This window comes from Nicotiana tabacum, chromosome 6 (genome assembly GCF_000715075.1).
Source record: "Nicotiana tabacum cultivar K326 chromosome 6, ASM71507v2, whole genome shotgun sequence".
Classification (NCBI taxonomy): domain Eukaryota; kingdom Viridiplantae; phylum Streptophyta; class Magnoliopsida; order Solanales; family Solanaceae; genus Nicotiana; species Nicotiana tabacum.
Window position 1 is genome coordinate 200294565 of NC_134085.1, and position 25632 is coordinate 200320196.

At 37.9% G+C, this 25632-nt stretch overlaps 3 protein-coding genes and 1 non-coding gene across 5 annotated transcripts in view; 1 reads left to right on the forward strand and 3 right to left on the reverse strand.

The window, feature by feature from the left end:
• Positions 1-2349: 2349 nt before the first annotated feature.
• On the reverse strand, positions 2350-2421 carry TRNAD-GUC (transfer RNA aspartic acid (anticodon GUC)). Its single transcript has one exon. It is a non-coding gene; the product is annotated as a tRNA-Asp (tRNA).
• A 1143-nt stretch (positions 2422-3564) lies between these two features.
• LOC107824673 (protein CASP) lies at positions 3565-14007 on the reverse strand. The gene is made up of 19 exons (XM_016651470.2): positions 13654-14007; positions 12828-12938; positions 12539-12717; positions 11798-11947; positions 10419-10507; positions 10206-10315; positions 9918-10012; positions 9648-9703; positions 8981-9146; positions 8147-8239; positions 7552-7680; positions 7234-7353; positions 6899-6979; positions 5338-5445; positions 5062-5205; positions 4880-4981; positions 4379-4458; positions 3895-3987; positions 3565-3772 (listed from the first exon to the last, which is right to left on the reverse strand). The coding sequence occupies exons 1-19, from the start codon at positions 13742-13744 to the stop codon at positions 3712-3714; spliced, it is 2058 nt and encodes a 685-aa protein (XP_016506956.1). The 5' UTR covers positions 13745-14007; the 3' UTR covers positions 3565-3711.
• A 1482-nt stretch (positions 14008-15489) lies between these two features.
• Positions 15490-17823, forward strand: LOC107824674 (uncharacterized). Its single transcript, XM_016651471.2, has 4 exons — positions 15490-16771; positions 16891-16962; positions 17106-17315; positions 17492-17823. The coding sequence occupies exons 1-4, from the start codon at positions 15775-15777 to the stop codon at positions 17578-17580; spliced, it is 1368 nt and encodes a 455-aa protein (XP_016506957.1). The 5' UTR covers positions 15490-15774; the 3' UTR covers positions 17581-17823.
• Positions 17824-18914: 1091 nt separating this feature from the next.
• LOC107772888 (DENN domain and WD repeat-containing protein SCD1) overlaps positions 18915-25632 on the reverse strand; it is a 53125-nt gene continuing 46407 nt past the window's right edge. For both annotated transcript variants that reach the window (XM_075256423.1, XM_075256424.1), the window contains exons 30-31: positions 20674-20882; positions 18915-19245 (exon numbers count right to left, since the gene is read on the reverse strand). In XM_075256423.1, coding sequence (XP_075112524.1) covers positions 19150-19245; positions 20674-20882 — 305 coding nt within the window. In that variant the 3' untranslated portion in view covers positions 18915-19149. The remainder of the gene's footprint in view (positions 19246-20673; positions 20883-25632) is intronic.

Genomic DNA, 25632 nt, shown 5'->3' on the forward strand with positions numbered 1-25632 from the left:
TCACGAATTAATGAGATAAAAACAAATTTAAATTTAATAGTAATACAAACATACCTGCGCCTGTGAAAGATCCACAGCACCCGTTGACGATGAGCCATAACTCAGCCGGCGCCCACCATCCACATCTCGGGTCGATCGATCCTCAGCAGCGGTCGATGGGCCTGAAAAGAAATGCTCCCACTCTCCGGTAATGCTCATGCCCGTGATCAACAATTGATCTGACGGGGTCACCTGCAATGCTGCCGCAGTCAGTGCCAGCTGAAGGATGTACGACGACATGTTGTTGGGATGCTCATCTGGCTGAGGGAGGTAACCCGGCAGATCAGCTCCAACATCCTCATCAGGTGGCTCAACAGGTGCCTCAACGCCCCGTTGATGGGGACCACCTCCTCGTCGGCCCCCACGACCCCGTGAGGCACCCCTGCCTCGTGGGACAGCCCTGCCTCTTTGTCCTTTCGGTCGTGGGACAAGCCTACTTCGATAGTAGTGCTCTAGCGCCACATAAGCAGGGACGTGCTCTAAGCGCTCGTCCTCTCTGGCTCAATGCAGTGTCCGGGCAACCACCTTTGTAACCTGACGCCCATACTCTTACAAAGCGACCGCAGGATCGCCGACATGTTGTTGCATCTGCAGTCCCAACTGGTAGACTAAATGTAGACCAATAGCCTGCAAAACATGTAAAATATAAATTACAGAATGCTATATCACAGTTATAAGTAAGAATACCAAATAACATACCAGTGCCTCGTGCCTCCCGGCATATGGAACGTACCGACCGCCAGCTCGGTGAATGGGGTTCCCGATGAAAAGTCGGGTAACGTGCGGTACCAGGGCATATAATCATGCCCAGTATATTATACTGGAGTATTTTTCCAGATTTTGAACAGTGTTTTCGTTCAGATTATCTTTACATGAAAAGTGGCTAAATTTCGATTACTTTTGAAACTGTGGCTATTTTTGAATGACCACTTATAATCTGGTTATTTGTTAATTTCTCCCTCATATTTTACATAATTTAATTGCGAGGGTGAATTAGCTGTTGAATCTTCTAATCAAAAGGAAAGATCACTCTAATTCCAACAACTAGTGGATGAAACTTTTCACTACGTCAATAGTACTGAACCCCTGTCTGGTAAAAGAGCCAAAAAGGAAGGGAAAAAACATGTCCCACGCCCCCACCTACACTACTGTCGTGACGAGTGTCGAGCGCTCTTCCTTATCGACAAATCTGGCACTTTTAAAACCCGTTTGGACATAATAATTTTTTTTATTTTTTTTTTCGAAATTAATATTTGATCATAAAAATTTTAATTTTTTATTTGAAGATGAATTTTGGAATTTTTCGAAAATTTGAAAAACTCAAAAAAATTATTTTTTAAAATTTTCCCTCAAATCACTCATAAAACTTCAAAACAGCCCAAAATTATATTCACCTCCAAATACAAATCTAATTTTTAAATTCCATTTTCACTTGGAATTTGTTCTTACTTTTTTTTTTTTGAATTTTTACCATTCTTATGTCCAACACCCACTTAGTCTAAATTCTCGAGCACTAAATCCTCACCGACAGCAAACCTTTTTCCAACAAATCCAACTAAATCCTCACCGATTCCCTACATAGATATCTAGTTTAATAGGAGTACTATAGAAATTATACCAATATAACTCGAAGAGTTGATGCAATACCAATTCGTAAAAGGGGAAAATGGCAGCTCATGTGAGTGGTGACAGGCATTAAAAATGTGAGAAACGTGATAGGCGGGACTACTCACCACTGTACTACAAACGACTTGGCTGTGAATGGCGTCATACTTTTCGAAAATTTGAAAAACTCAAAAAAATTATTTTTTAAAATTTTCCCTCAAATCACTCATAAAACTTCAAAACAGCCCAAAATTATATTCACCTCCAAATACAAATCTAATTTTTAAATTCCATTTTCACTTGGAATTTGTTCTTACTTTTTTTTTTTTGAATTTTTACCATTCTTATGTCCAACACCCACTTAGTCTAAATTCTCGAGCACTAAATCCTCACCGACAGCAAACCTTTTTCCAACAAATCCAACTAAATCCTCACCGATTCCCTACATAGATATCTAGTTTAATAGGAGTACTATAGAAGTTATACCAATATAACTCGAAGAGTTGATGCAATACCAATTCGTAAAAGGGGAAAATGGCAGCTCCTGTGAGTGGTGACAGGCATTAAAAATGTGAGAAACGTGATAGGCGGGACTACTCACCACTGTACTACAAACGACTTGGCTGTGAACGGCGTCATACTTTGCTGTATCATTCAATTTTATCTGGCATCGCCGTCAAACAAATGTTAAAACCAAAAAAGTAACGCCGTTGCCGGGGATCGAACCCGGGTCACCCGCGTGACAGGCGGGAATACTTACCACTATACTACAACGACTTTGTTTAAAGGATTGTTTAGTCATTGATATTAGACAATGTCTTTACATGATTCCAAACATTCGTGTATGCTCACTTGCCAATTGTGCAGAATGGTGGCAGTAAGAGTTTTGTTTCTTATTTTTCGCTTTTTGTAATTAAGCAGGGGTATACACTAGTACAAGTAGCAGAAACTTTTTGGTAGGCTAGGCTCTCACTCTTCTTAGTTCTTACCTCCTATTTAAGTGACTCGATCCTAAAATAGAGAAATGGCATAGCGCTATCTTATTTTGCCCGACTTTTTTCCCAACATTTGCTCATCTCAGAATGTATGAGTTGAAATAACTTTTTTTTTTTTTTTTGGGTAATTAAGTCGAAATAACTTCTATTACCATTCGATATCCACCTTATATTCATAGTTTTGACCAATTTTAAATTAAGGGTATCGCCGGAAACATCCAAGCTACCACCAAGTTAATTTTTCTCATCCAACCAAATTAATTCAGTATCTACAAGACTACAAAATAGAAAGAAAGAAAGATACCGTTAACACAAGCTTAGCACTTCAATATGATAGCCAGTGAGAAAAAGCGTATCAGATTGGCCCGGAACTGAACTGCTGACCTAAAAGAAGATACTACATATTCCAAACCGTACCCAAGTTGAGATCACGAAATATCAACCACCCAAGCACCGACTATGATAGTTTCTTCACGTTTTGCATGGAAAGCATTTTCCTTAGAAAATTAGTTTCTAATATTAAGTTGGATACAGATTAGGTTAAATATGATAATTGTACAAGCTATAAAGTAAGATACGAGGATAGTCTTTTGCTGATATTTTCAGATACTGATCAGTGTTGGTAACAAAGTATAAATGTTGAATGCAACATGGGAGATTGAATAGAGCAGAAAATTTTTAGTTAAAATAAAAAACTTCCACCCAAAAGTAAGAGGAGCCATTTTCCATTTTAATGAAAACAAATTCCTCAGAAAATATTTTTCAAATTCAAGGCAACTAAACACTTGAAAACATTTTCAGGGTAACATTTTGCAAAATACCAAATTTATTTGCTCCATGTGCCTTTCATTTTTTTTAAATGCACGAGAGTATCACGTGGAAAGAAACAACACTAGAGAGCAAGAAGAAATCCGCTGTACCAGGATTTGGTAGTTTTTTAATGCACAATCAAACTTGAATTAACCAATTAATGTGTAATTTTTAACCTATACATGTTTATACAGAGCTCCTATGTTTCCCACGTGATTGCAAGGACTTAAAAGACTCAAAATTTTGACATATTGAAGAGGACCTATAGGGCATGAGGAAGATTGATAGTCTTGTCTCCAACAAAAGATTCTTCAGATCCATGGCTGCAAAAAAATCAACTCAATCTAATAAACAACCACCTTATGGATCATGAATTACACCACAGAAACAATAATGATATTTCTTTTTTATAATATAGAGAGTGGGGGTGTCCATGAGGTTTTACCTGAGGTTACTCAAAGCTGACATCCTGTATAGGCAGGTGAACACTAAAATGTGCAACCCAATGGTGTAAAAGAATGCAAAGGTACGGGCATATCTGCAACATGAAATTTTGCTTCACTTCATTACATGGCATTCAAATGCTGATTTTAATACAATCACATTTCAACTGTGAATATGGTCTTAAAATATTTCCTCTTTCCCCACTGCTTTAAAACCCACGAAGAGGGGAAAATGGCGTATAATGAAAGTAGTAGTCATATAAAAATTTTGTACACTTTATTCCTGCTGAATCTAAGAACAACACTATTTTATATATTTACCTTTTAAATGATATAAAATGTATGAGACTCAAATCTACTATTAATACCATCCAGGATAAAACCGGTGACAACAATCAACAATGACACCTAACTTTTTCCATAATGCTCATCATAACTTACGAGTGTCGAGCTAACTAAAGAGGAAACATAATAGTGGAAGCTTACTTGTTACCAAGAAGAAAACGTCCACTACTGAGAGTAATCTTGTCTCTCAAACCCAGATCCTTGTATCTCTGGTCTCTTTCCTATTATAGGCAAAAAGATTTGATAAGATGCGGACCAACAACCTCCAATAGCATGAGTAAAATGGGTATGATCATGAACAGATAAAGAAATGGAAACAAGGGACATACAGAAAATTAAAGGGAAGCTATTGCACGGACTAGACAATGTAAATGTTGGGAAAGACAGAAAGATGAGAACATATAGAAACAGTTTAGAAGTTGGAACTTTAAATGTTTGGCAATTTTTGTGATGGGACATTAAAAATAAAACGCAAAGGAAGCTGCTCTCATCAATTTAAATGATTCTGAAAGCTAATTCAGAGGCCTCAAATGAATGGACTTGGCAGATGGAGGCAAGTGGAGCAACTAAGTTTTACTAACACCAGCCTAACCGTGCCCTCTGGAAAAAAGACTTGGAATTCAATTAAGATGTGAAAGAAACCTTCTTTGAGAATGCTGCAAATGGATTAATATCATCCTCATACATCTTCTTGTATTTGGATTCCACATCTGAGCTGAAACCACTTTCTAGGTCTTCTGCATACTGAGAATGAGAAGGCAGCATTTCAGAGAAAAAGAAATTGAAGCAGACTGTGAAATCAACAATAAATCCAGGTAGGTCACCTTCTTTGATCCTCTTGAGATCACTCTCTCAGAATTATAATCCTGAACATAACGGATCTTTCCGTAAAGTTTGACATTATCTGCTTTTGTTTTTTCGAGTTCTGAGGTCAACACCCCTATCGTCTCGTTCAGCCGTCTAATTTCCTAGCAAGATTAAGAATTACAAGCTAATGACTCTTGTAATCATAAAAGATAAAATAATCTGTGGTTTTTGGAAGGTGGGTGGAAAGATAGAAGTAGAAATCATTTCAATAAGAAAGGAAAAAAGAGTGAAACCTCCTCAGTTTCCTGCAAGCGAGTCCGGAAGCGATCTCGTTGGTTGCAAATCACCTTAAGCATAGAGTTTTGATCTTGGTCTGATGAAACATGCCTCTGTTCTGCATTCTATTAAATATATGTTAATATTTTTTTTTTGATAAGTAAATATGTGTCAACTTTTAGAGAGCTCATACTCATAAATTATAGCGTTTTAGAACTTGAAATGCATGAATCAGAAGCATCGACCCTTTGGAAACACAATCTTACACGTCAATAGATAACTCGAGGAAATTATCCTTTGTATGATGGTTATCTATGATACCCAACAAATACTCTTTTCTCCACTCTTTAACAGATTTCATTCGTTTTTGTTGATCACTAACAGATGTCATTCATTTTCATCAATTGGATTCTTATTTCATTTTGTTTTAGATTGGTTTATCATCGCTTGTTCCTCTGCCTAACAGAGGTGGATCTCCAAGGTTACTGCAAGACTACTAATGGAGGTTATGCAATCCTTTGGAGGTAACCATATACAACAACAACAACAACAAAAAACCCAGTAATTTCCCACAAATGGGGTCTAGGGAGGTAAGAAGTATGCAGCCTTACCCCTACCCCTACCCCTGGAAGGGAAGAGAGGCTGTTTCCGAGGGGTAACCATATGCATCAGTCATAAAAAAGCAGGTTTCGTTGTTCGGTGACTAGTTCCCCAAAGGAGTCTCTTAGAGGAAATAGGAGATGTGATGGTAGGAGTTCACAATTTAAAACTTTTATCTGAATCCATATTGATCAATATCATATTCCATTTCTTCAGAAAGTTGGCATAGGGTGGCTTCTTTTGTGGGTCATGTTGGAATGAGAAATCAAACATGCAAAATGTTGGGAGATAGGTCAGCTGTTAAATTAGTAACAGATGTGATACGCAGAACTAGGCCGGAGTTATACTATCCTGCTTTCTCAGGTACCAGAAAGAATACGCATCGACCTATTTTTTGGATTGAAGGGATGTCTTGAACTACTGACATCAAGTTCAATCTTAACCAAGTTGTGTTTTTGTTTTTTAACAGTTTGTCATCTTCTTAAACAGTAATAAATCTGTTCAAATGATACTGTTGATGTAATCTGTTGTGCAGTTCTCAATCCCTTACCATCCGCTTAAAAGATCACTTCAGGGGATCCCTTTAAGGCAGATTTCTCAACCACTACTACATGACTCGCACTCCTTAAGTTAAACAGATAATGTGATTGAGGCCAAGCAATAAGATTAGACTGAAATATTAAACGACAAACTGGTAATTTTAAATTTATAGCAATTTCTGAAAGATCCAAGTACTGGACTGCTGGAGTATGCTATGACATGGCCTTTATTGAAACCTTTAGGCTGAGGGGTAAAAGGGAGAAGATCACCTGCTCAACTATATGAAAGAATTGAACCTTTAGAAAAAGGAAGGTAAGCCACTTGCAGAGAGAGTTGACAAGATGCAGGAGCAAGGCTTAGTTCAAATAGTCTATATATAACCTTTCTTTCTAGGGCAGAGACGAAAAAATAAGGAAGCAAGCAAAGACCAATATTCACCTCAGATGCCTCTTTTCCTCCAGACTCTGACAAATCCCAATCATCAATTAGAGTGTTTTTTCTGTCTTTAGAACTATATCCCTGCAATAGCAACAATAGAGTTCTCTGAAAAATATAATTTACTAAACTACACTCAATTCTTTACAAACTAATAGAAAAGCAAGCAGCAATCACTTGGGCAAATTTAAATCTAAATAAATCCTGTTTCTGGCACATCATGTTCAATCACCAACATGCAAAAGTAACACTATTATATCTACCACAATATATAATGCAATATTTACATCCAACAAACCTGGGTTTGGGAGAATGGGAGGGGAGAAAACTGCACAAACCTTTAGAATATCATCCTCTAACTTCTGTACTAATCGTTGTTGTTCGTTAAGCTTTGCAGTTAATTCTACAATCTTGGCTTCCGAAGAGTCCAATGAAGACGTCCTTTCAGAAAGTTGGAACTGAAATCATAGAAAGAAGTTAAAACAACATGATTCATGATTGATAAATTGACTCCTCAGATACAGACACTATATGATAATCAAATAAACATAATTTATCTCTGAGAGCATTACCATCTAAATACATTCAGATTTTTCCCATAATTATTCATGACAATCAAACATATAGTTGGGGCATAATCACTACTTGCAAGTTACCTTTAACTGTGTCAGCTCATGCTCCATTTTCCGATTCTTATCAAGAAGTAAGGACTCAAGTTTGCTCATCTCTTCTCCACTGGTAGCAACTTCCCAGTCTTCGGCCTCAATTGTATTGTAACCCACTGCCTACTCAAAGCAACAAAAGGATTACAGTGGAGAATGTAGCAATGACATTCTTGAGCTAGGTAGTGAATCATGGAGAGACCCAGTTCCAAACTCAAAGATGAATAGAAGCAAATGAAGCTGGATATAGTGGAGCAAATTGATGTAGTCATGTAACGCAGGGAAGAAAAAGGAAACAGTCTCTCTACTCCTTCGAGGTAGGGGTAAGGTCTGCGTACACACTACCCTCCCCAGACCCCACTAGTGGGATTTTACTGGGTCGTTGTTGTTGTTGTTGTATGTAACACAGGGAAGAAAAAGGAAAATGAAGAAAAGAGAAAAGCAGTCAATATCTTATATGTTGAGAAATGTGTTTAGAGATTTCTTAGGCTATCTTGAGAAGTCGGAAGTTCAACGAAAACCAAAAATTAAAAGGACTTGTAAAACCTACACAAAATCGAGTAACTGAAGCATATTGAGTGAGAATAACCTGTAAGATTTTAACTTTCTTCCTCAAATCATCAATCACCTTTGTTGTTGGCCTTGTTTGAAGTTCCTTCTTCAGTTCCTCAAGAGCAACTTCCTAGGGTAGATTCAAAAGCATGATTAATTGGGGGAAACGAGAAAAAAAGGCCTTAAAAGAGAGATTGACCAACAACACAACTTGATGCCTATTATAATATGTATAATAGAATAGTTGCAGCAACTTATCAAAGTTGAACCCCTGAGCCTTCAGAGTGAAACTCAGCATAAGTGCTCCTAGAGGAGCTGAGTCAATTTGAAAGGCATAAATACCTAGGACTGCTACTAGTACTTTACGCAAGAAATGTGAAGTATATCTCAGAGCACCTAAATTACTAACACAAAAATAGATCAGAGGGGATAAAACATAAAGGAAAAAAGTTTTACACAATATCCAAATATTGACAATGAACGTCTATCTTATTCCCCAATGTGGAAAGTAGGAACATTATTCAAATTGGTCCCACAAAAATTGGTATAAAACAATGAACATGTTCCAATACATTAGGAAGTCAGTTGGAGCATTTTTTTTTTTTTTGATTTTGCACCGGGTGTCCGAGTCTCTAAGAGCCCCGACTAATCCCGGGGGTGCGCAGGCCCTCGGCAAGGAGTTTCCCGCAGGTGCACCACGGTTAATTCAGGTTTTACCCAGTCCGATGGCCCTGAGGAAGGTAACACTATGGTCAAAGAAAAGCAAACCAGTGAGGAAGGTAACACTATGGTCAAAGAAGAGTTGGAATTTTTCTATATCCTCAGTACATTTTTAGTTGACAACTATTACACTAGCACCAAAGGAACATACCTTTTCATTAAGCAGCGCATTCAACCTCTTTATCTCATTCATGTGCTGTTCTCGCTCATTTGATAAGGCGTTCTCCAAATTATGAAGTTCTGTATTTAGCTCAGAAATGATCTTCTCCTTGGCAATCAGAGAAGTCTCAAGAGCACTATTTGCATCCAAATTATCGCTGAAAGTGAAGCGGTGAAGACATTCGACCAGTTACTTTAACCTGTTTACCAATGATAGACATGTTTTGGAAGAAAAAAGAACTACAGAGAAACAAGATGTACTATATAAATGTTTGTCATAGATCATAGTTCACACGTTAATACATTAAAAGGTTTAAGTGTGAAATGATTGCTGTAATTACACTTTTATACACTATTCTTGACTAACCTAGTTTGCTCTAGAGTATGCCATACAAACTCTCACACTTCGCCTTCCTCTTGTTAAACTGCATTGCTCTAGTCAGATATGTAAACGGAGCTTTTAACCATTTTAATTTTCATGAGTAATAAACTTTCTCAGAACCAGTGTAACAAGCTAAGAACATCGTTCACCAGCCACAGATTGATCAACTGGATGTCAAAGCATGTCAGGAGATGGTTTTCGCAAGATATATATTTGCAGTCACATACATATATGGCTGAAGGAGATAAAACAAATTTGTTAAGACAAGGAACTTAACCTGTTCTTGTGATCATTATCTTCAGTTGCCGTCTGTAACTGTGAGCGCAACAATCCCTGAATAAGCCAAAGCATAATATTATTAATCAATCCAAAAAGAAAAAATTCACTACGATTGTGCCGTAAGATCTTATGGTTGAGCTGACTGAGTCTCCGTCGAAACAGAGTGGAAAAGTGTCCACAGCTAAAATGCTTGATATGGAATTTAAAGTGAAGCAATATACCACAAAAAGAAGAAAAATTGAAACCAAAGATAGTTAGATCCTATTACCTTTTCTCTTTCAAGACTAAGAAGGCGAGTCTGAGCCCGTTCAACTTCATCCATTAACAAGCTGACTTCTGATTGCTTTGCTGCCCTCTCTCCCTCTATTTGAGTACAAATGAGTTAGTCCAGCTATTTATTAAGGTATATATTTAGCCAATAAAACGAGGGGAAAAAAAGAGAGCAGTTCCAAATCCTGAAACCGAACTTTGACTAGAAAAAAGAGCTGCACGCTTTCAGATTAGCATAATACAAATCAAAGAAATAAACAGACTTATGGCTAGATGAATATAACACCTGATTGTGCATGGACTTCAAACAACTGGCTCTGCGCAAGTTCATGCAACTTTTGCATGGTCGAAACACTTTCTTGAGCTTGCCGTAATTGATCCTGCAATAGTTGTTCCCTGCATCAAATAGAAGACTGCAAATCATGATATTCCTATTCCAGAAGGAAAGATATGACACCAAATACTTATTCAAAGATAGATGTGAAGCTAAATGTAACACCTTTCTTTTAAAACCTCAAGAGTTTTCTGGTTCTCTTCTGCCAAACTGCGTTGCTTAATTTCCACAACTTCCTTGACTTTCTCCTCCATCTGAACCACAAAAAGGACATATTAAGGATCAAGCCAAATGAAGCTGGCTGCTATGTACTCAGATTCACAACATCAGATGGTACTAAGAAGATGCGCTTTTCTTTATAAGCCAGCACTATAGAGAAAGTCCAACATCGGAAAGTGCAAAATTCTAACTCAAACCACACTCCCCATCCTATGGGAAAAAGACCCAAAAATACAGGAAAGGAAAAGGAAGAGGAAAAGTAATGTGAATTATTACAAAGATAAAAACAGGAAAGTTATGTGCATGAAAATTAAGCAGAAATCATATTCTTAGCTTCACCTTGAATACCACTCTCAAAGGGTGCTGAGAAGCCACACTAACTCTTACTCAGGCTTAGCCTCCTTATTTTTGTCCCCTTAGCTCAAGTTAAACTCAATGGTTAATGAGCTTATTGAGCTGCCTCTATGTTTCATTATTAGATATTTATATGGTGAAATGAACTGACTAGTTTCTCCAATCAACTCACGAAACCTAGCAGACTCCATTTATGTCTCAGCTGCATGTCTCTGGTTACCTCCAGTCTCTCACACATTAAAAAAAAAACTGTCTCTCTGTTACACTCTAACTTGCTTGCAAAACCACTTCATCTCCCCCTTCAAGGCCACTTGCCACAAGCCGCAGTAAACCATCTTCAAGAACGACTCCTGGGCTTCTAATTTAACTGTATTCAATTTCCCAAGTGCTGCAGCACCATCATCATACTCTTGTGACCATTATTAGAAAGCAACTGAAGTTCTCCATTAGACACACCAAATTTGGGACTCTGACTAGTTTCAGATGCCAATGATGGATATTTGGTACTATCAGCAGTTCAAATTTTGAAACAGAATAAAAGGCCTTTCTCTAGGTTTTATTTATTTATTTATTTTTGTGTGGGGATAATCCTTTCTAGAGTTGAATCCTAGCGAAACGTGGAGCTACTTGAGAAGATTTGTGGGTTTGAAAAGTAAAAGCTAGCAAAGCCACAAAGCTTGAGCTTCCTCTTTCTTTTCTTTTCTTTTTCTTTTCCTCTCTCTCAGAGTGAATTTTAAGTAGAAGCTAACGGTGGTTCCACTGATCCACTCAGCATAGTTCAAATCGTGTCATCTCTACTTGTGTGGAACTTTTACAAAGTAGAGAATAAATATAAGCAACAATTCACATGGTAGGGATTGCACATCGAAGTAGTGAACTGGGTGACTGCAGTAATAATCAACAAAATTACTGTCAATATGCAAGTAGCAAACATACGCATGTGTGGCACATATGTATATATAAATACTGGCCTGCTGTTCTAACTGACGGCAACGCTCTTCAAGTCTTCTTATTGTTGCTTGTTGATTTTTCAAGTGAGTTGCCTCCATGCGAAATTCTTCAAGCTCAACCTTCATTTTTCGATTCTCAGATTCTAATTCTGATATCTTTGAATCCTTTTCCTGCATAAAGTTTGAACAATCAGAGAAAACTTAAAAGTAAATAAACTGAAGCATCCCTGAATGCTTTGTGCACAGCACCCTGAAGATTTATTTAATTGAATTGTGTAGCCATCATTTAAGCCATTAAATACTGTTTCTAAAACATTTTTCTGGATAGTGTCAATTCCAGCATTTAAAACTGTTAGCCACCAGAAATACTTCAGTATCCCAAGCCCCACTCGACATGATTGTTATGCCACTGAAAAAGTTTGTGCAATAAGATAGTCGCAAATCCTCTTCCTACACATACTTAGCAGTTACAGTTTAGTTGATCTAAGATGGAAACATATAACCAGCCTACAATTTAGTATTTGAGAATCCAAAATCACGGACCACTAATCCACTCACTGCAAAATGCCATGTGACAATAACTTAAATAATTTTAGCTCAATCTAGCCATTTTTAGTGGCCAGCAGCGAGCACCAGTACAAGCTCTAACAGTATATTGTTTCAAAGATTGATCATCAAACTCTAGGAGTTCTTTCAAGAGCATGAAGTTTTTCATTTGCGCAAGCAAGGGATAAGTGATTATAAATCCAGCATCGTACTTACAGCAATAGAAGCAATAATCGGGTAGGGATCTGGTGCCTCATAAAGTTTCTGATAAATGTTAAGAAAAGCATTTTCCCCATATTTTGCTCTCTTTGTAAGATTGTCAACCTCTTCTTGATAACCCTTGAGCAAAGAGTTAAATAAGCTCAACTTTTCTTCTTTTGAAGCCTTTTTAAAGTCTGCCAAGAGGTGCACGAACATGTTTTACACAAACAAAAAAAGTAAAAGTAATTATAAGGATTTATAATGGTAGTGCAGTATCAGCTCAATGGAAATGCATGTTTAGTACCTCGAGTGCTCTCCGCAAGTTTCCGGCGGTTCTTCTGACTGATATCTTGATTTTCAGCAATTCTAAGACCTTGTTCATCCAGTATACTCCTTTCTTTCTCTAAATCAAAGTCTGTAAAATTTGTTTTTTTGTTGAAAACGAAAACCAATATGCTTAAAATGCATCTTCAACTTTATCTTCTCTTAGACCAAATTAAAAATAGTATGCAATGAATATCATTACACATAACAATACAGCAAAAACTAAGCCTCAGCGCCAAAATAATTGGAGTCATTTGAAAAACTACATCATGGAAATCAGAATGAAACATACAAAAGCAAAGTGAACATTTTGTTTCAATGAATTCACTTCATCACCAGCAATCCAAAATCTAACTAAGCACCTGAGTTTTTCCCCTCCCTCTTTTTATCTCTCTGTTCCAACATTCTACTGCGAATTGCAAAGGAGCTTGAGTGAAAAGTAGCCAAAAATCCGAGTATTATAAAAATTCACTTCATCACTAGCAATCCAAAGCTGCCTAGGATACTTAGGTTTTTTCGCTTCTCTCACTCTATCTCTCTGTTCCGACATTTTACAGCAAATTGCAAGTGAACTTGAGTGAAACAGTAGCTAAAAATCCGAGCAGCATATCAAGTGAACTACTGATTTTATAGAAGAAACGCGAACTTTCTCTTGACTAGTGTTAAATTCCTTTCACAAGACAAGTGCGAAGTCAACTAATCCTAATTGAAATTAATTTGACGATAATCAACAGCAAAACCTAGAGCCGGTGATATGCATCATAAATAAAAGGAGTTTAGGGGATTATTGCATCGGAAAAATGTACCTCTCCAGTAGGTAGAGACAGCGGCAAGGGGAGTAGAAGAAGACGTAGGTTTTGCCTTATCTCTCTCCGATACTCCTTCCTGGGGATCCATTGTTCATTCAAACGCTTATATGAATTGTCACAAATTTGCTATGTACCAATCCGATGCAATGCTATGGAGAAAATGTTGAACTAATTTTTTGATAGATCAAAGATCTTAAGCTTTCAGTTCCAGAGTTAGTTCGATCATCTTGTTGCCGCAGAAAGCAACGAAAGTTTAAAGGAGAATGCCGTTCTGTTATATATAGATTGCAATTGGAAAATGCACGTACAATCGGTACAGAATGAGACTTATAAATCGCAATGCATAAACACAGCTTATAAATTGCGTTTCTCAAATGCGATTTATAAAGCGATTTAAAATCGCCAATGTCAAAGCACCTTCTAAATTTTAATGTTCCACTTATATGTTAGGGTTGGAATTTGGAATCACACGTACTGCAGTAATTACGTGGAATAGTAATTATAAAGATCTATTTATTTATTATTATATAATTACAATATAATTTTCAATGTCATGATTGATTATACAATTGTAATTACATAATAGATACTGTTTGTTATAAAATAAAGTTTAATTACAGAACACTAACGGATCTTTTTTAGATTAAAAAAATAAATAGACTTTAATATGTGACAATTATATATGTATATCAAACAAAAAAATGTGTGTGCCTAAAAATTATTAAATATTATTTACGGCGGAAATATTTGGGATGTAAACTTGACACTTTTGTTTAGTTTCTCTTTAAACTTTACGTGGTCTTTAATACCTCCTGAACTTGAAAATTTGATAGTCTTGACCCCCGTAGATGTTGATGTGGAAAAGAGCATGGATACACTCTCATTTAGGCACGTGGGAGGGAAGAATAATCGAAAAATTAGCTTCCAAGTGGGGTATTATTCAAATATTAATTATTACATAATCAAATATAGTGACTTGTTTGTTCTAATTGTATTTCTCGTTGTTTCTTCTTAATATACATTGCAAATTTTATCCCAACTGTAATTTTTTAGACAAAATGAATATATGTTTCAACTATGTATTTCTTTTCTCTTTCTTTCCGGTCCAAATCTACAAAAGTTAGTTGAAACTCTATTTATTTTAGCCAAATAAAAAAAAAATTTAGCCAAAGTAATAAAGTTTAAATGGTGCGTACAGAGTGCTCACCCGAAGGGCAGAGACTGTAGCGGCTGCGAGTGGAACGGGAAGCCTACTGGACGCGATTCAACTAGCAGAGTGAAGACTTCTTCCGAATGACATAATTATAGACACTACATTCCTCGATCTTCGAAGAAAACTTGGAAGTTCCATTGCTTGGTGCTTCATAAGAGTACAAATAATATAGACAAGTAACTGACTTTGAAAAAAGATGCTCGCATAGCGTGTGATGGACCAAGTCTTTGGTTTTACCAGATTGGAGTTGTCATCCTGCTGGAAGAATCTGGAGTACTGAAACTCCTCGAATTGACATGATTTCTTGGCACTGTCTCTAAGGTAAACCATGTCAAAGTCGTGCTGGTTTGATTATTATCGCACATTTTGTTAAGATCCACTAGTTATAAGAACATTCAAAGAAAACTGATAACGTTGACCGCCGTGTACATCCAATATGAGTATCTTATTCGTGGTTAAGCTGTAGAAATTTGGAATGACCGGAGGAGATCAAACAAGGGTTTAACATGTAAAACATGTATTGTTCACACGTTGCGTAAGAGCATAAGTTAGAATTAGCAACTAATTAAATAATTAGCTTCAAATTTGTAAATTAATAAATTGAGCCTTCTTACATTTAGAATCTTCTCACGATCTCCATAGTCCATACATTCATAAAATAGAGGAACGTGGAATTAACATGACCCTTGCCAGCCGAATGTCACCAAAAATAAACAAGACGCCTACTGGGGGAATTCCACATACTTTTCCCATAATCTTTTTAATTTTTATAAAGAATCTAAGATCATACTTGTGCTGTTAACCCAAGTCTTTGCTTCCATTAATAGTCAGTCTTCTATCAACTCAAATGATCTAAACCTCAAGTGCTCTCTCTTATTTCGTTCCACAGAGAGAGTAAAGAAGAGATGGGACGTATAGGTGCAAACACCATTCATCAGTTCCAAGTTCAAACCCAAAATGATCAGCACCAGCTGCAACCTCATCAAGAATACACTTCTCAAGTAGTAGAAAGTTTTGATCATCAACAAGCAGAGACCATTGAAGAAATGCCTCCACCATCCACTGAGCTTTTCCATGAAGATCTTTATCCAGAAGAAAGTCAAAATGAGCCATCAACATTTGCATCACAAGAACTGACAATGCAACAAGATTCAGTACAACAACAACAATCTGTACTGCAAGCACCTCCCTCATCATCCAAGCAGCCAACAAGCAGGCCCGTGACCACACGGTTCTCTCAGCAAAATGGAAAGACTCAAAGGCCTAGGAAGCAGCCTCAGCCCCAATCAGCGACTCTAAGGTCACAGCTACAACCTAGCCAACACAACAGCTTCCCTGTTCACGATCCTCAACCTCAAGCAGAAGCCTTTCCACCACCTCAGTCTCAACCCCTGCCACATGCCTTCCCACCTGCTCAAGATTATTATGAGCCCCACGTCTTTCCTCCTACACAGGAAGAAGCGCAAGCATTTCCCCCAACTCCTGTACATGCCTTTCCTCAACCTCATGCTCAATCTGTGCCACAGGCCTTCCCTCCTGCTCAGGACTGTTATGAGCCACATGGATTTCTTCCTAATCAGGAAGAGAAGGAAGATTTTCCTCCAACTCCTATTAAAGCACATGCCTTTTCACCACCTCAATTTGATCCCCAATTCTTTCCTCCTCAGGCTGAACCACAATCCTTTGTACCTCAAAATCATAATGTGCAAGCAAGTACTAATTTCCCACAACCCAATGGGCAGTTTTTCCATGCGGCCAACGGTTTAGTGCAGGGCCCACAAGGGATGCCGCTGGTATCTCCCATGCCACAGACTTTCATGACGGGAATCCCTACAAAGCCATTTCTCCCAACTGAATCTTGGAAGACTGGATTGTTTGGTTGCATGGAAGACCCCACAAATGGTAAACAATTTTCAATCTCCTTATTTCATGCACTTAAGCACATACAGACAAAGGAACGTTCTATTCTTTTACACAAGTAAAAGTTTCCATGTGATTTACTAGCTAGTGCAAACTTTCAGCTCTCATCACAGCATGCTTCCCCTACCTGACATTCGGACAGATTGCGGAGATTGTAGACTCTGGACAAACTAGTAAGTAATACATAGATAAGAAAACAAATGAAAATGCTTACACTTCATAGCAGTTTTGTCCTTTCTGAATTTTCTTTACTTTCAGAAAAATCTTTTATTTAACTCTCTCTCTCTCTCCTTGTCTATCCTTTTGTGTACTATAGCTTGTACCACTAGCGGCTTGATCTATGGGGCGATATTCTTTGTCCTAATGCCTTGCATAATGTCATGCACCTATCGTACAAAGTTGAGGAGCCAGTATGGGCTAATTGAATCACCGGCACCCGACTGGGTAATCCACTGCTTTTGTGAATGCTGTGCTCTCTGTCAAGAATATCGAGAGCTTCACCTAAGAGGCCTTGACCCTTCAATTGGTACTTCTACTTTCAACCTTATTTTATTTCTTTTTTCTCACCATAATTATTAAGTTGATAGGTCAATTGTATTATGGTCCTTATCTATGAAATCATGAACAGAACCATTCTTTTTTTGGGTTTCGCTATTATACTTGTCGTAGTTCTGATTGATATGGATTGTTCTTCATTGCCAGGATGGCAAGGAAATCAGGCTTTAAAACAGAACATACAGCTGCAACAAGCTACTATGCTCCCTCCAATTCACCAAACCATGATGGGATGATTAATTTGCCAGAAACTAAGTGTTTACATTGTGCTTCTCTCTAAATTTTGTTCTGTCTTTTTTACTTTATAGATCTTTGTTTGTATATTGCTGTGTTCCTCTATAATTTGTAATACCCCAATGAGAAAGAGGAAAAAGTAACCAACACTGTTAAATGTTCAAATGTTTCTAGTATTTTCATCGTGATGAACTAATTTTATTGCAACGGAACTTTCATGGCTCATCAGATGGCAACATTAATTCCCTTATTGAGGTTTGATAACGGTAGCAAGGCTAGTTTTAACCAAGTACTTTAATTAGGTTCACATTCCACCGGTAAACTTTACCTTATACATGATACTATATCCACTTATGAGGATAATTTTGATCTCTTTCCTCGTAGGAATTGTCTTGTGGTAACTAATACTCCCTCCGTTTCAATTTATGTGAAACTATGCGCACGAAGTTTAAGAAAAAAGAGAAGACTTTTGAACTCGTGGCGTAAAAAGTAGCACATATATTTTGTATGGCTATAAAAACATTGCATGACGGTAAATTGTTTCCAAATATGGAAAGAGGTCATTCTTTTTTGGCAGAGACTAAAAAGGAAATAAATTCACATAAATTAAAACGGAGGCAATAATACCATTGTTTATAATTCACTATAACTCTCAACCGATGGGGTGATGCACCTGCCAAACATTGTGGTGAAAGATGGAAAGAGATCATTTTACATAATTACTGTCAGATCAATTCCCATTTATTCTGTAATGAAAAAAGGAACACGTTCCCCAGTATCAGGCGACACCCTATGACCAAAAGTTACCAACTCAGGGCAATGACCTCCATCCCACTACAGACACCTAAAATGCCAGATCATATTGGTTCACCCTAATACTTCAGTGGTTTAAGCCCGGATCATATTGGTTCACCCTAACACTTCAGTGGTTTAACGATCTTGCATCTAAGATAAAACGGGACTAAGCAAGCTGCCAACACCATCGGATGTAAAGAGTTCAAATTGGAGCTTTCCACCTTAGAGAGAAGCCTCCTGATCCGTACGTCCAATGAACTAACTTCTCCACACCACCTGTTGGCTCCAAAGCCATGATGGTTCATTTCTTCATTATATTATATATTCTTTTGGTAGTTTACTCTTGAGAACAAGCTTGTTGCTTTATGGCTTTTAATCATTTGTATCGATTTAAACACTAAGCCTACCTCAACAAAAAAATTGTTTAATGTTATAGGACAAAGCAAAAGAAAGATGCTCGGCTTTAATTCCATAAAAAGTCACAGAAATTGTTCTTTGTAAAAACTTATAAAGATGCCCCTATAAATTGATCGAGCTAAGATTTTTGAAAGAAACATCTCTGAAACAGATTTTATAACTTAGACAAACGTTCAAGAATACACGAGCTTGTAACAATTAATACAAGATACATGGGCAATGCATGTATTTAGTGGCAAGCTGAACAAAATAGAGCAAACTTGTACATTTAATCCTCTAGCAAATGGAGGTCACCAGCCCAACCACAAGCCTTCTTGATCATCCATTGAAACCGTCAAGGCAAGTAGAATTATAAAAACCTAGATGTTTATCGTAGCATCCCACAGTCGAAGCAACCCATTGCGTCCACCACTACAAATCCTTTTCCTTTCAAGGTCAGAGGCCACACATCGTACCTGAAGATAAAAGATGATGGGATCAAAACTTGGAGAAAATGTTACATTATTTAATACTGCAGCTAATCTTTTGCAAAGCAGCAGGGCAAGGCAAGAAATTTTTTAGAAAAGAAAAACTAACAGGAAAACTGGAATAGTGGAGACTGAAGTTGTCATTTCTGACAGGGCAAGGCTAGATTTGGTCAACTGTGCAAACAAGGCACATGATGGAAGCAAAATGATTTTGGCAAAACACAAGCCCGTAACCTTCTTTTACTAAACAAAGAAGCACCCTTCTCCAAGGAGACCCCCATCTGACCTCTTTCAAAATCAACTGAAGCCTTATGAAAGAGAAGATGCAGGATACGAAATACAGGTCTAGTACTTTACTAAGCCACCAGACGTATCCTGCATCTTCTCTTTCATAAGAGAGGAAGAAAAGGAATCAGATGTATGCCCTTACAAGTCGTACCATACACTATGAAGGAAACGATTGCTAGAGTTGAGGAAAGAAGACCCATCCCCCCGCCCCCAAACCCAAATGCAGCATAAGAGAAAGAGCAGGGTGCAATGAAGAAATCATTATTTTAAAGAACCAGTTGGGTTAAAGATATATCTGCATGTAATAGAGTAAGAGTGATCACAGGTCAAAGTGAAGCTTACATAGTGCCATATGATAAAGTGAATAAGTACAGGGTACTGAACTACTGATCAATCTAATATTTCACGAGCATAAGTAATCATACATTGAGACTTGAGTACATATGTTGAACTGATGAAGAAAGTGAAATTATCAATATTCTTGAGATTATTTGGCCAAAGAAGATGGGTGCAAAGTTTAGTTGTTCAAAATGTTTCTAAACTGTTTATTCTCATCGCATTTCAGAGGTCACCACAGCAAACATACATGTTACTGTAATTCTCATTTACAGTAAAGAAATTAATCATCTGTATTATTTGCTCCTATTCATTTTCAAAGATCACAATGCAACCACCCCCAAGTATCATTCTATCATGTGCGAAAGTTCAGTTGTTCAAAAGCTCTGTAACTTGTTCATTCCCATCGCATGTCATGTCTTTGCTACCACAGCGATCATATTCATTTTCAAAGATCACCATGCAACAACCCCCAAGTACCCTTCTTTCATAGAAAGAGTATCTAAACAAGTCAAGGATTACAAGTCCCAGCAACCTACATGAAGGGCATACGAGATTACATGGATCAAAAGAAAAAGAACAGCATGCTTAGCTGGTGATTAATATCACTAGCTAGCAGCTCTTGTGGCTGAGAAGTCAAGAATTGGACTCTTGCTTTCCTAGTAAGGCTTAATAGTGAAAAAACCTGAACCCCGTTCTCTCTTATAGAAGGGACTTAATGATGCAAAAACACACAAATTTATTGATGTGTTGGTGACATAAAAAGGCTCTGGATTGGTACAAAAAACATACCATTGCAGCTGTTTTCTGAGGTGTTCTGTAGAGCTGCCATCCAGCAATCTTTGAACCAGCACTAGAGAAGCCACCTAGTCTCTCTTGAGGACGGTGAAAGAGGGACATTGAATTATCGGCTGCCCCTACCCCTAACCAGTGTTCCCCGGCATCAATGGACAATATTGAAGCAGTATGGATAGTGACATTCTTAATGCACTTTATGCCACCTACATACAAAATAAAAAGCTTTAGTTAGTCAATCAACCAGTTCATCGTCCACTCATCCCTGTGGACAAGAAGAAAGTTCACTAATGTCAACCCTTATCAACAATCACACCAAACCTCAACTTTCCAGCAAAACATGAAGCATATTGTTCATAAAATAATGTGTGATTGTGTTACTTGACAAATTCTAAAACTAATAGCACATCTGACAATCAATATTAACAATGGCATCCAGAAAAGAAGTAAAACCCCATCCCTGTACAGAGGACTCTAAGGTCAGGTTGCTCAAAGGGACATGTAAAATCTGATGTGTTAACCATGACACTTCACAATCAGTTCCAATTCATGGAGCAAGAGTTCTCGGGGAGCTCTGGGTACATCGAAATATCAAACTTGTGGCATGACAACAACAACAACAACAATCCAGTAAAATCCCACTAGTGGGGTCTGAGGAGGGTAGTGTATACGCAGACCTTACCCGACCTCTAAGGGGTAGAGAGGTTGTTTCTGAAAGACCCTCGGCTCAAGAGAACACAAAGACAAAAGCAGACTATTAGTATCACCACAGAAATCATAAGAAAAATAGGAACAACATGAAATCCAGAAGAAAGATGCAAAGCAAAACCGATAGCTAGTAAATAGGTCCTGCACTAAAAATAGTAAGACACAACATTGTCACTAGTTATCTTAGACAAAAATCATATCAGACTAGTCTCACAAAGGTATTAATAAGGCAAGACTCAACTACCTCCTAATCTATAACCTTAATACTCGACTTCCACAACTTCATATCAAGTGTCATGTCCTCGGAAATCTGAAGCCTCGTTATATCATGCCTGATCACCTCTTCCCAATACTTCTTAGGCCACTCTCTACCTCTTCTCGTTCCCTCCACAACTAGCTGCTCACACCTCCTTACTGGAGCGTCTGGGCTTCTCCTCTGAACATGCCCGAACCATCTAAGTCTCGCTTCCCGCATCTTGTCATCAATGGGAGCCACGTGCACCTTCTCTCGAATATCATCATTCCTAATCTTATCCATCCTAGTGTACCCGCACATCTACCTCAACATCCTCATTTCTGCTACTTTCATCTTCTGGATATGTGAGTTCTTAACAAGCCAACACTCAGCCCCATACATCATGGCCGGTCTAACCATCGCTTTACAGAACTTACCTTTGAGTATCGGTGGCACTCTCTCGTCACACAGGACTCCAGATGCTAACCTCCACTTCATCCATCCTACCCCAATACGATGTGTGACATCCTCGTCGATCTCCACTCCCCCCGGGATAACCGACCCAAGGTACTTGAAGCTGCCTCTACTCGGGATGACCTGTGATTCAAGACTCACATCCACGCCCACTTCCCTCGGGTCAACGCTGAACTTACACTCCAGGTATTCCGTCTTCGTCCTGCTCAACTTGAAACCCTTAGACTCAAGAGTTTGTCTCCGAACCTCCAGCCCCTCGTTAAGACCGGCTCACGACTCATCAATCAGAACTATGTCATCGGCGAATAGCAGGCACCATGGCACCTCCCCTTGAATATGGTGCGTTAACGTGTCCATCACCAAGGCGAATAAGAACAGACTGAGTGCAGAAACTTTGGTGTAACCCCATTACAACCGGAAAATGGTCAAAGTCGCCTCCTACTGTCCTAACCCGAGTCTTAGCCCCATCGTACATGTCCTTAATCGCCATAAGGTACGAGACCGACACACCTTTTGCCTCCAAACATCTCCAGAGAACTTCTCTAGGAACCTTGTCATACGATTTTTCTAGGTCAATAAACACCATGTGGCATGACAAGACAACATTAAATTGATGATAGCCTTTTGTTGTTCTGATAAGAAAAAATTCATCATGGGTTGATTAAGAATTATATTATGAATTCAAATTCTTTATGCTTGTACATGGTATTCATTGACCTTGAGAAGGCTTATGACAAAATCCCAAGGGAGGTGCTATGGAGATGTTTGGAGGTTAGCGGAGTATCGATAGCGTACATTAGGGTGATTAAGGACATGTACGAAGACTCGGGTAAGGACTGCGGGAGGAGACTCGGAACATTTACTTGTGGAGATGGGGTTGCATCAGGGATCAGCCCTTAGCCCATTTTTGTTTGCCCTAGCGTTGATGTGCTGACACGACACATACTGAAAATGTTGGTTTAGGTTTAGTCAACAATGGCATGCCAATTGGAAGAGTTGGTGTGGATACTAGGAGGAAACTTCCTCCTTTGATGTCACCAATGACATCAAGAGGAGGTCTTTACCTCTATAAATAGATGCACTCCTTCATTTGTAGAAACCATCCCAAAGAAAGAACAATCAACAAAGGATGGAACTTGGAGGATGTGCGTGGATGACACCTATAGAGTTCATTTACAACTAACTTTGATAACCAGATTGGGTATGGGCTTGAAATTATTCTAAGGGGAAGGTGTTAGGCACCCCTCAGGATCCACTAGTGTGGTTCCCGGCCAGATAGTTTTTTGTGAATTTGTACAATTAGCAAGTAAATAAATAAAGGCATCAAGTAAGAGGGGATTTAAGTTAAACGCAAAGCGTTTGATAACAATTATTGAAAGGCGAGGTTTGAAAAAGTTATAAGCTAGAAACCATCCCAAAGAAAGAACAATCAACAAAGGATGGAACTTGGAGGATGTGCGTGGATTGTAGAGCAATCAACAAGATTACGGTAAAGTATCGCCACCCTATTCCTCGTCTTGATGACATGTTGGATCAATTACATGGATCCAAAATCTTTTCTAAAATTGATCTAAAAAGTGGTCACCATCAGATTCAAATGAATCCTGGAGATGAATGGAAAACTGCTTTTAAGACCAAATATGGGCTTTATGAGTGGTTAGTTATGTCTTTCGGCTTGACTAATGCACCTAGCACTTTCATGAGATTAATGAATCATGTTTTTAAGGATTTTCATGAAAAATTTGTTGTGGGGTACTTCGATGATATCTTGGTCTTTTCTAACACTTTAGAAGAGCATGTAGAACACCTAAAACAAGTTTTTGAAGTTCTTCGAAAGCAATTTTTATTTGCTAATCTAAAAATGTGCACTTTTTATGTGGATCGTGTGATTTTCTTGGGTTTTGTAGTTAGTTCTAAAGGAGTTGAGGTCGATGAAGAGAAAATGAAAGCAATAATAGAATGACCTAAACCTAAAAGTGTAACTGAAGTTAGGAGCTTTCATGGACTTGCTAGTTTTTATAGGAGGTTTGTGAGAGACTTTAGCACCATTGCTTCTCCTTTAACTGAAGTTATTAAAAAGGATAAGATTTTTAAATGGGAAAAAAACAAGATGATGCTTTTAACTTGTTGAAAGAAAAGTTATATTCTGCTCCGTTGTTATTAATCTATGTTGCTCGAACTCTCCAAAAATGTGGCAGGATACGTGTCGGATCCTCCAAAAGTAGTGCATTTTTAAAGGATCCGACACGGGTGCAGCTACATTTTGGAGAGTTCGCGTAACATAGGTTACAATTGCCTGATTTTTCTAAATCTTTTGAAATAGAATGTGATACTTCTGGCAAAGGAATAGGTGTTGTTTTGATGTAAGATTCTAAGCCTATTGCCTACTTTAGTAAGAAGTTGAGTGGAGTCACATTGAACTATTCCACTTATGACAAAGAGCTATATGCTTTGGTAAGGGCTTTAGCCACATGGCAACTTTACTTGTGGCCAAGAGAGTTTGTCATTAAAACTGACCATAAATCCTTGAAATACTTGAAGAGTCAAGGTAAGCTTAGTATAAGACATGCTAAGTGGGTTGAATTCATTGAAACTTTTCCTTATGTAATTTCTTACAAACAAGGGAAAGAGAATGTTGTTGCTGATGCACTTTCAAGAAGGTATGTCTTAATTTCTACCCTGACTTCTAAATTGATGGGTTTTGATCAAATCAAGGAACTTTATGCTAATGATGTTGATTTTGGCAAAATTTTTGCAGATTGTAAGTTAGGTCCTTTTGAGAGGTTTAACCTCCAAGATGGGTTTCTCTTTAAGGAAAATAAGTTGTGTATCCCTAATTGCTCTTTACGTGAAGTATTTGTACGGGAAGCACACTGAGGAGGACTTATGGGACACTTTGGAGTCCCAAAGACATTAGACATACTTGCTGAAAATTTCTTTTGGCCTGGAATGAGAAAAGACGTTGAAAGAATGTGCACACGGTGTTTGGAATGTAAACAAGCTAAATCTAAAAGTGTTACCACATGGTCTTTACACGCCATTACCTGTTCCTACTTCACCTTGGATTGATATTTCTACGGATTTTGTGTCAGGTCTGCCTAGAACAAGGTATGGTAAGGATAGTATATTTGTTGTGGTAGATAGGTTCTCCAAAATGGCTCGTTTTATTGCTTATTTAAAGACTAATGACGCTTCACATGTTGCTGATCTTTTTGTAAAAAAAGTTGTCAAATTGCATGGTATACCTAGAACTATTATTAGTGATAGAGATGCTAAGTTTTTGAACGCAAGTTCTATAGTCTTGACAAGATCAAAGTAACAACGTCTTGATTTATGGAAGAAATCAAACGCCTTTACTTAAAAAGCAAATCAAAACAATAGTTGCATTTTATTATTAACAAAGGAAGGGGAGATTACCCAATTACACATAAGAGAATCTCTCTTAACTCTACTCACTATAATGTATTGTATTATTTTTTTTTGGGATGGTTTCTACAAATGAAGGAGTGCATTTATTTATAGAGGTAAAGACCTCCTCT

Excerpts from the sequence above, each read along its gene's own strand:
- LOC107824673 (XM_016651470.2), bottom strand. The coding sequence starts at position 13,744 with ATGGATCCCCAGGAAGGAGTATCGGAGAGAGATAAGGCAAAACCTACG. Across the intron at positions 9,704-9,917 it reads TTAGTCTTGAAAGAGAAAAG|GGATTGTTGCGCTCACAGTT; the intron begins GTAATAGGATCT and ends TGGCTTATTCAG. Across the intron at positions 6,980-7,233 it reads TAGAGGATGATATTCTAAAG|GGATATAGTTCTAAAGACAG; the intron begins GTTTGTGCAGTT and ends TTGCTATTGCAG.
- LOC107824674 (XM_016651471.2), top strand. The coding sequence starts at position 15,775 with ATGGGACGTATAGGTGCAAACACCATTCATCAGTTCCAAGTTCAAACC. Across the intron at positions 16,963-17,105 it reads TGTAGACTCTGGACAAACTA|CTTGTACCACTAGCGGCTTG; the intron begins GTAAGTAATACA and ends TGTGTACTATAG. Across the intron at positions 17,316-17,491 it reads AGGCCTTGACCCTTCAATTG|GATGGCAAGGAAATCAGGCT; the intron begins GTACTTCTACTT and ends CTTCATTGCCAG.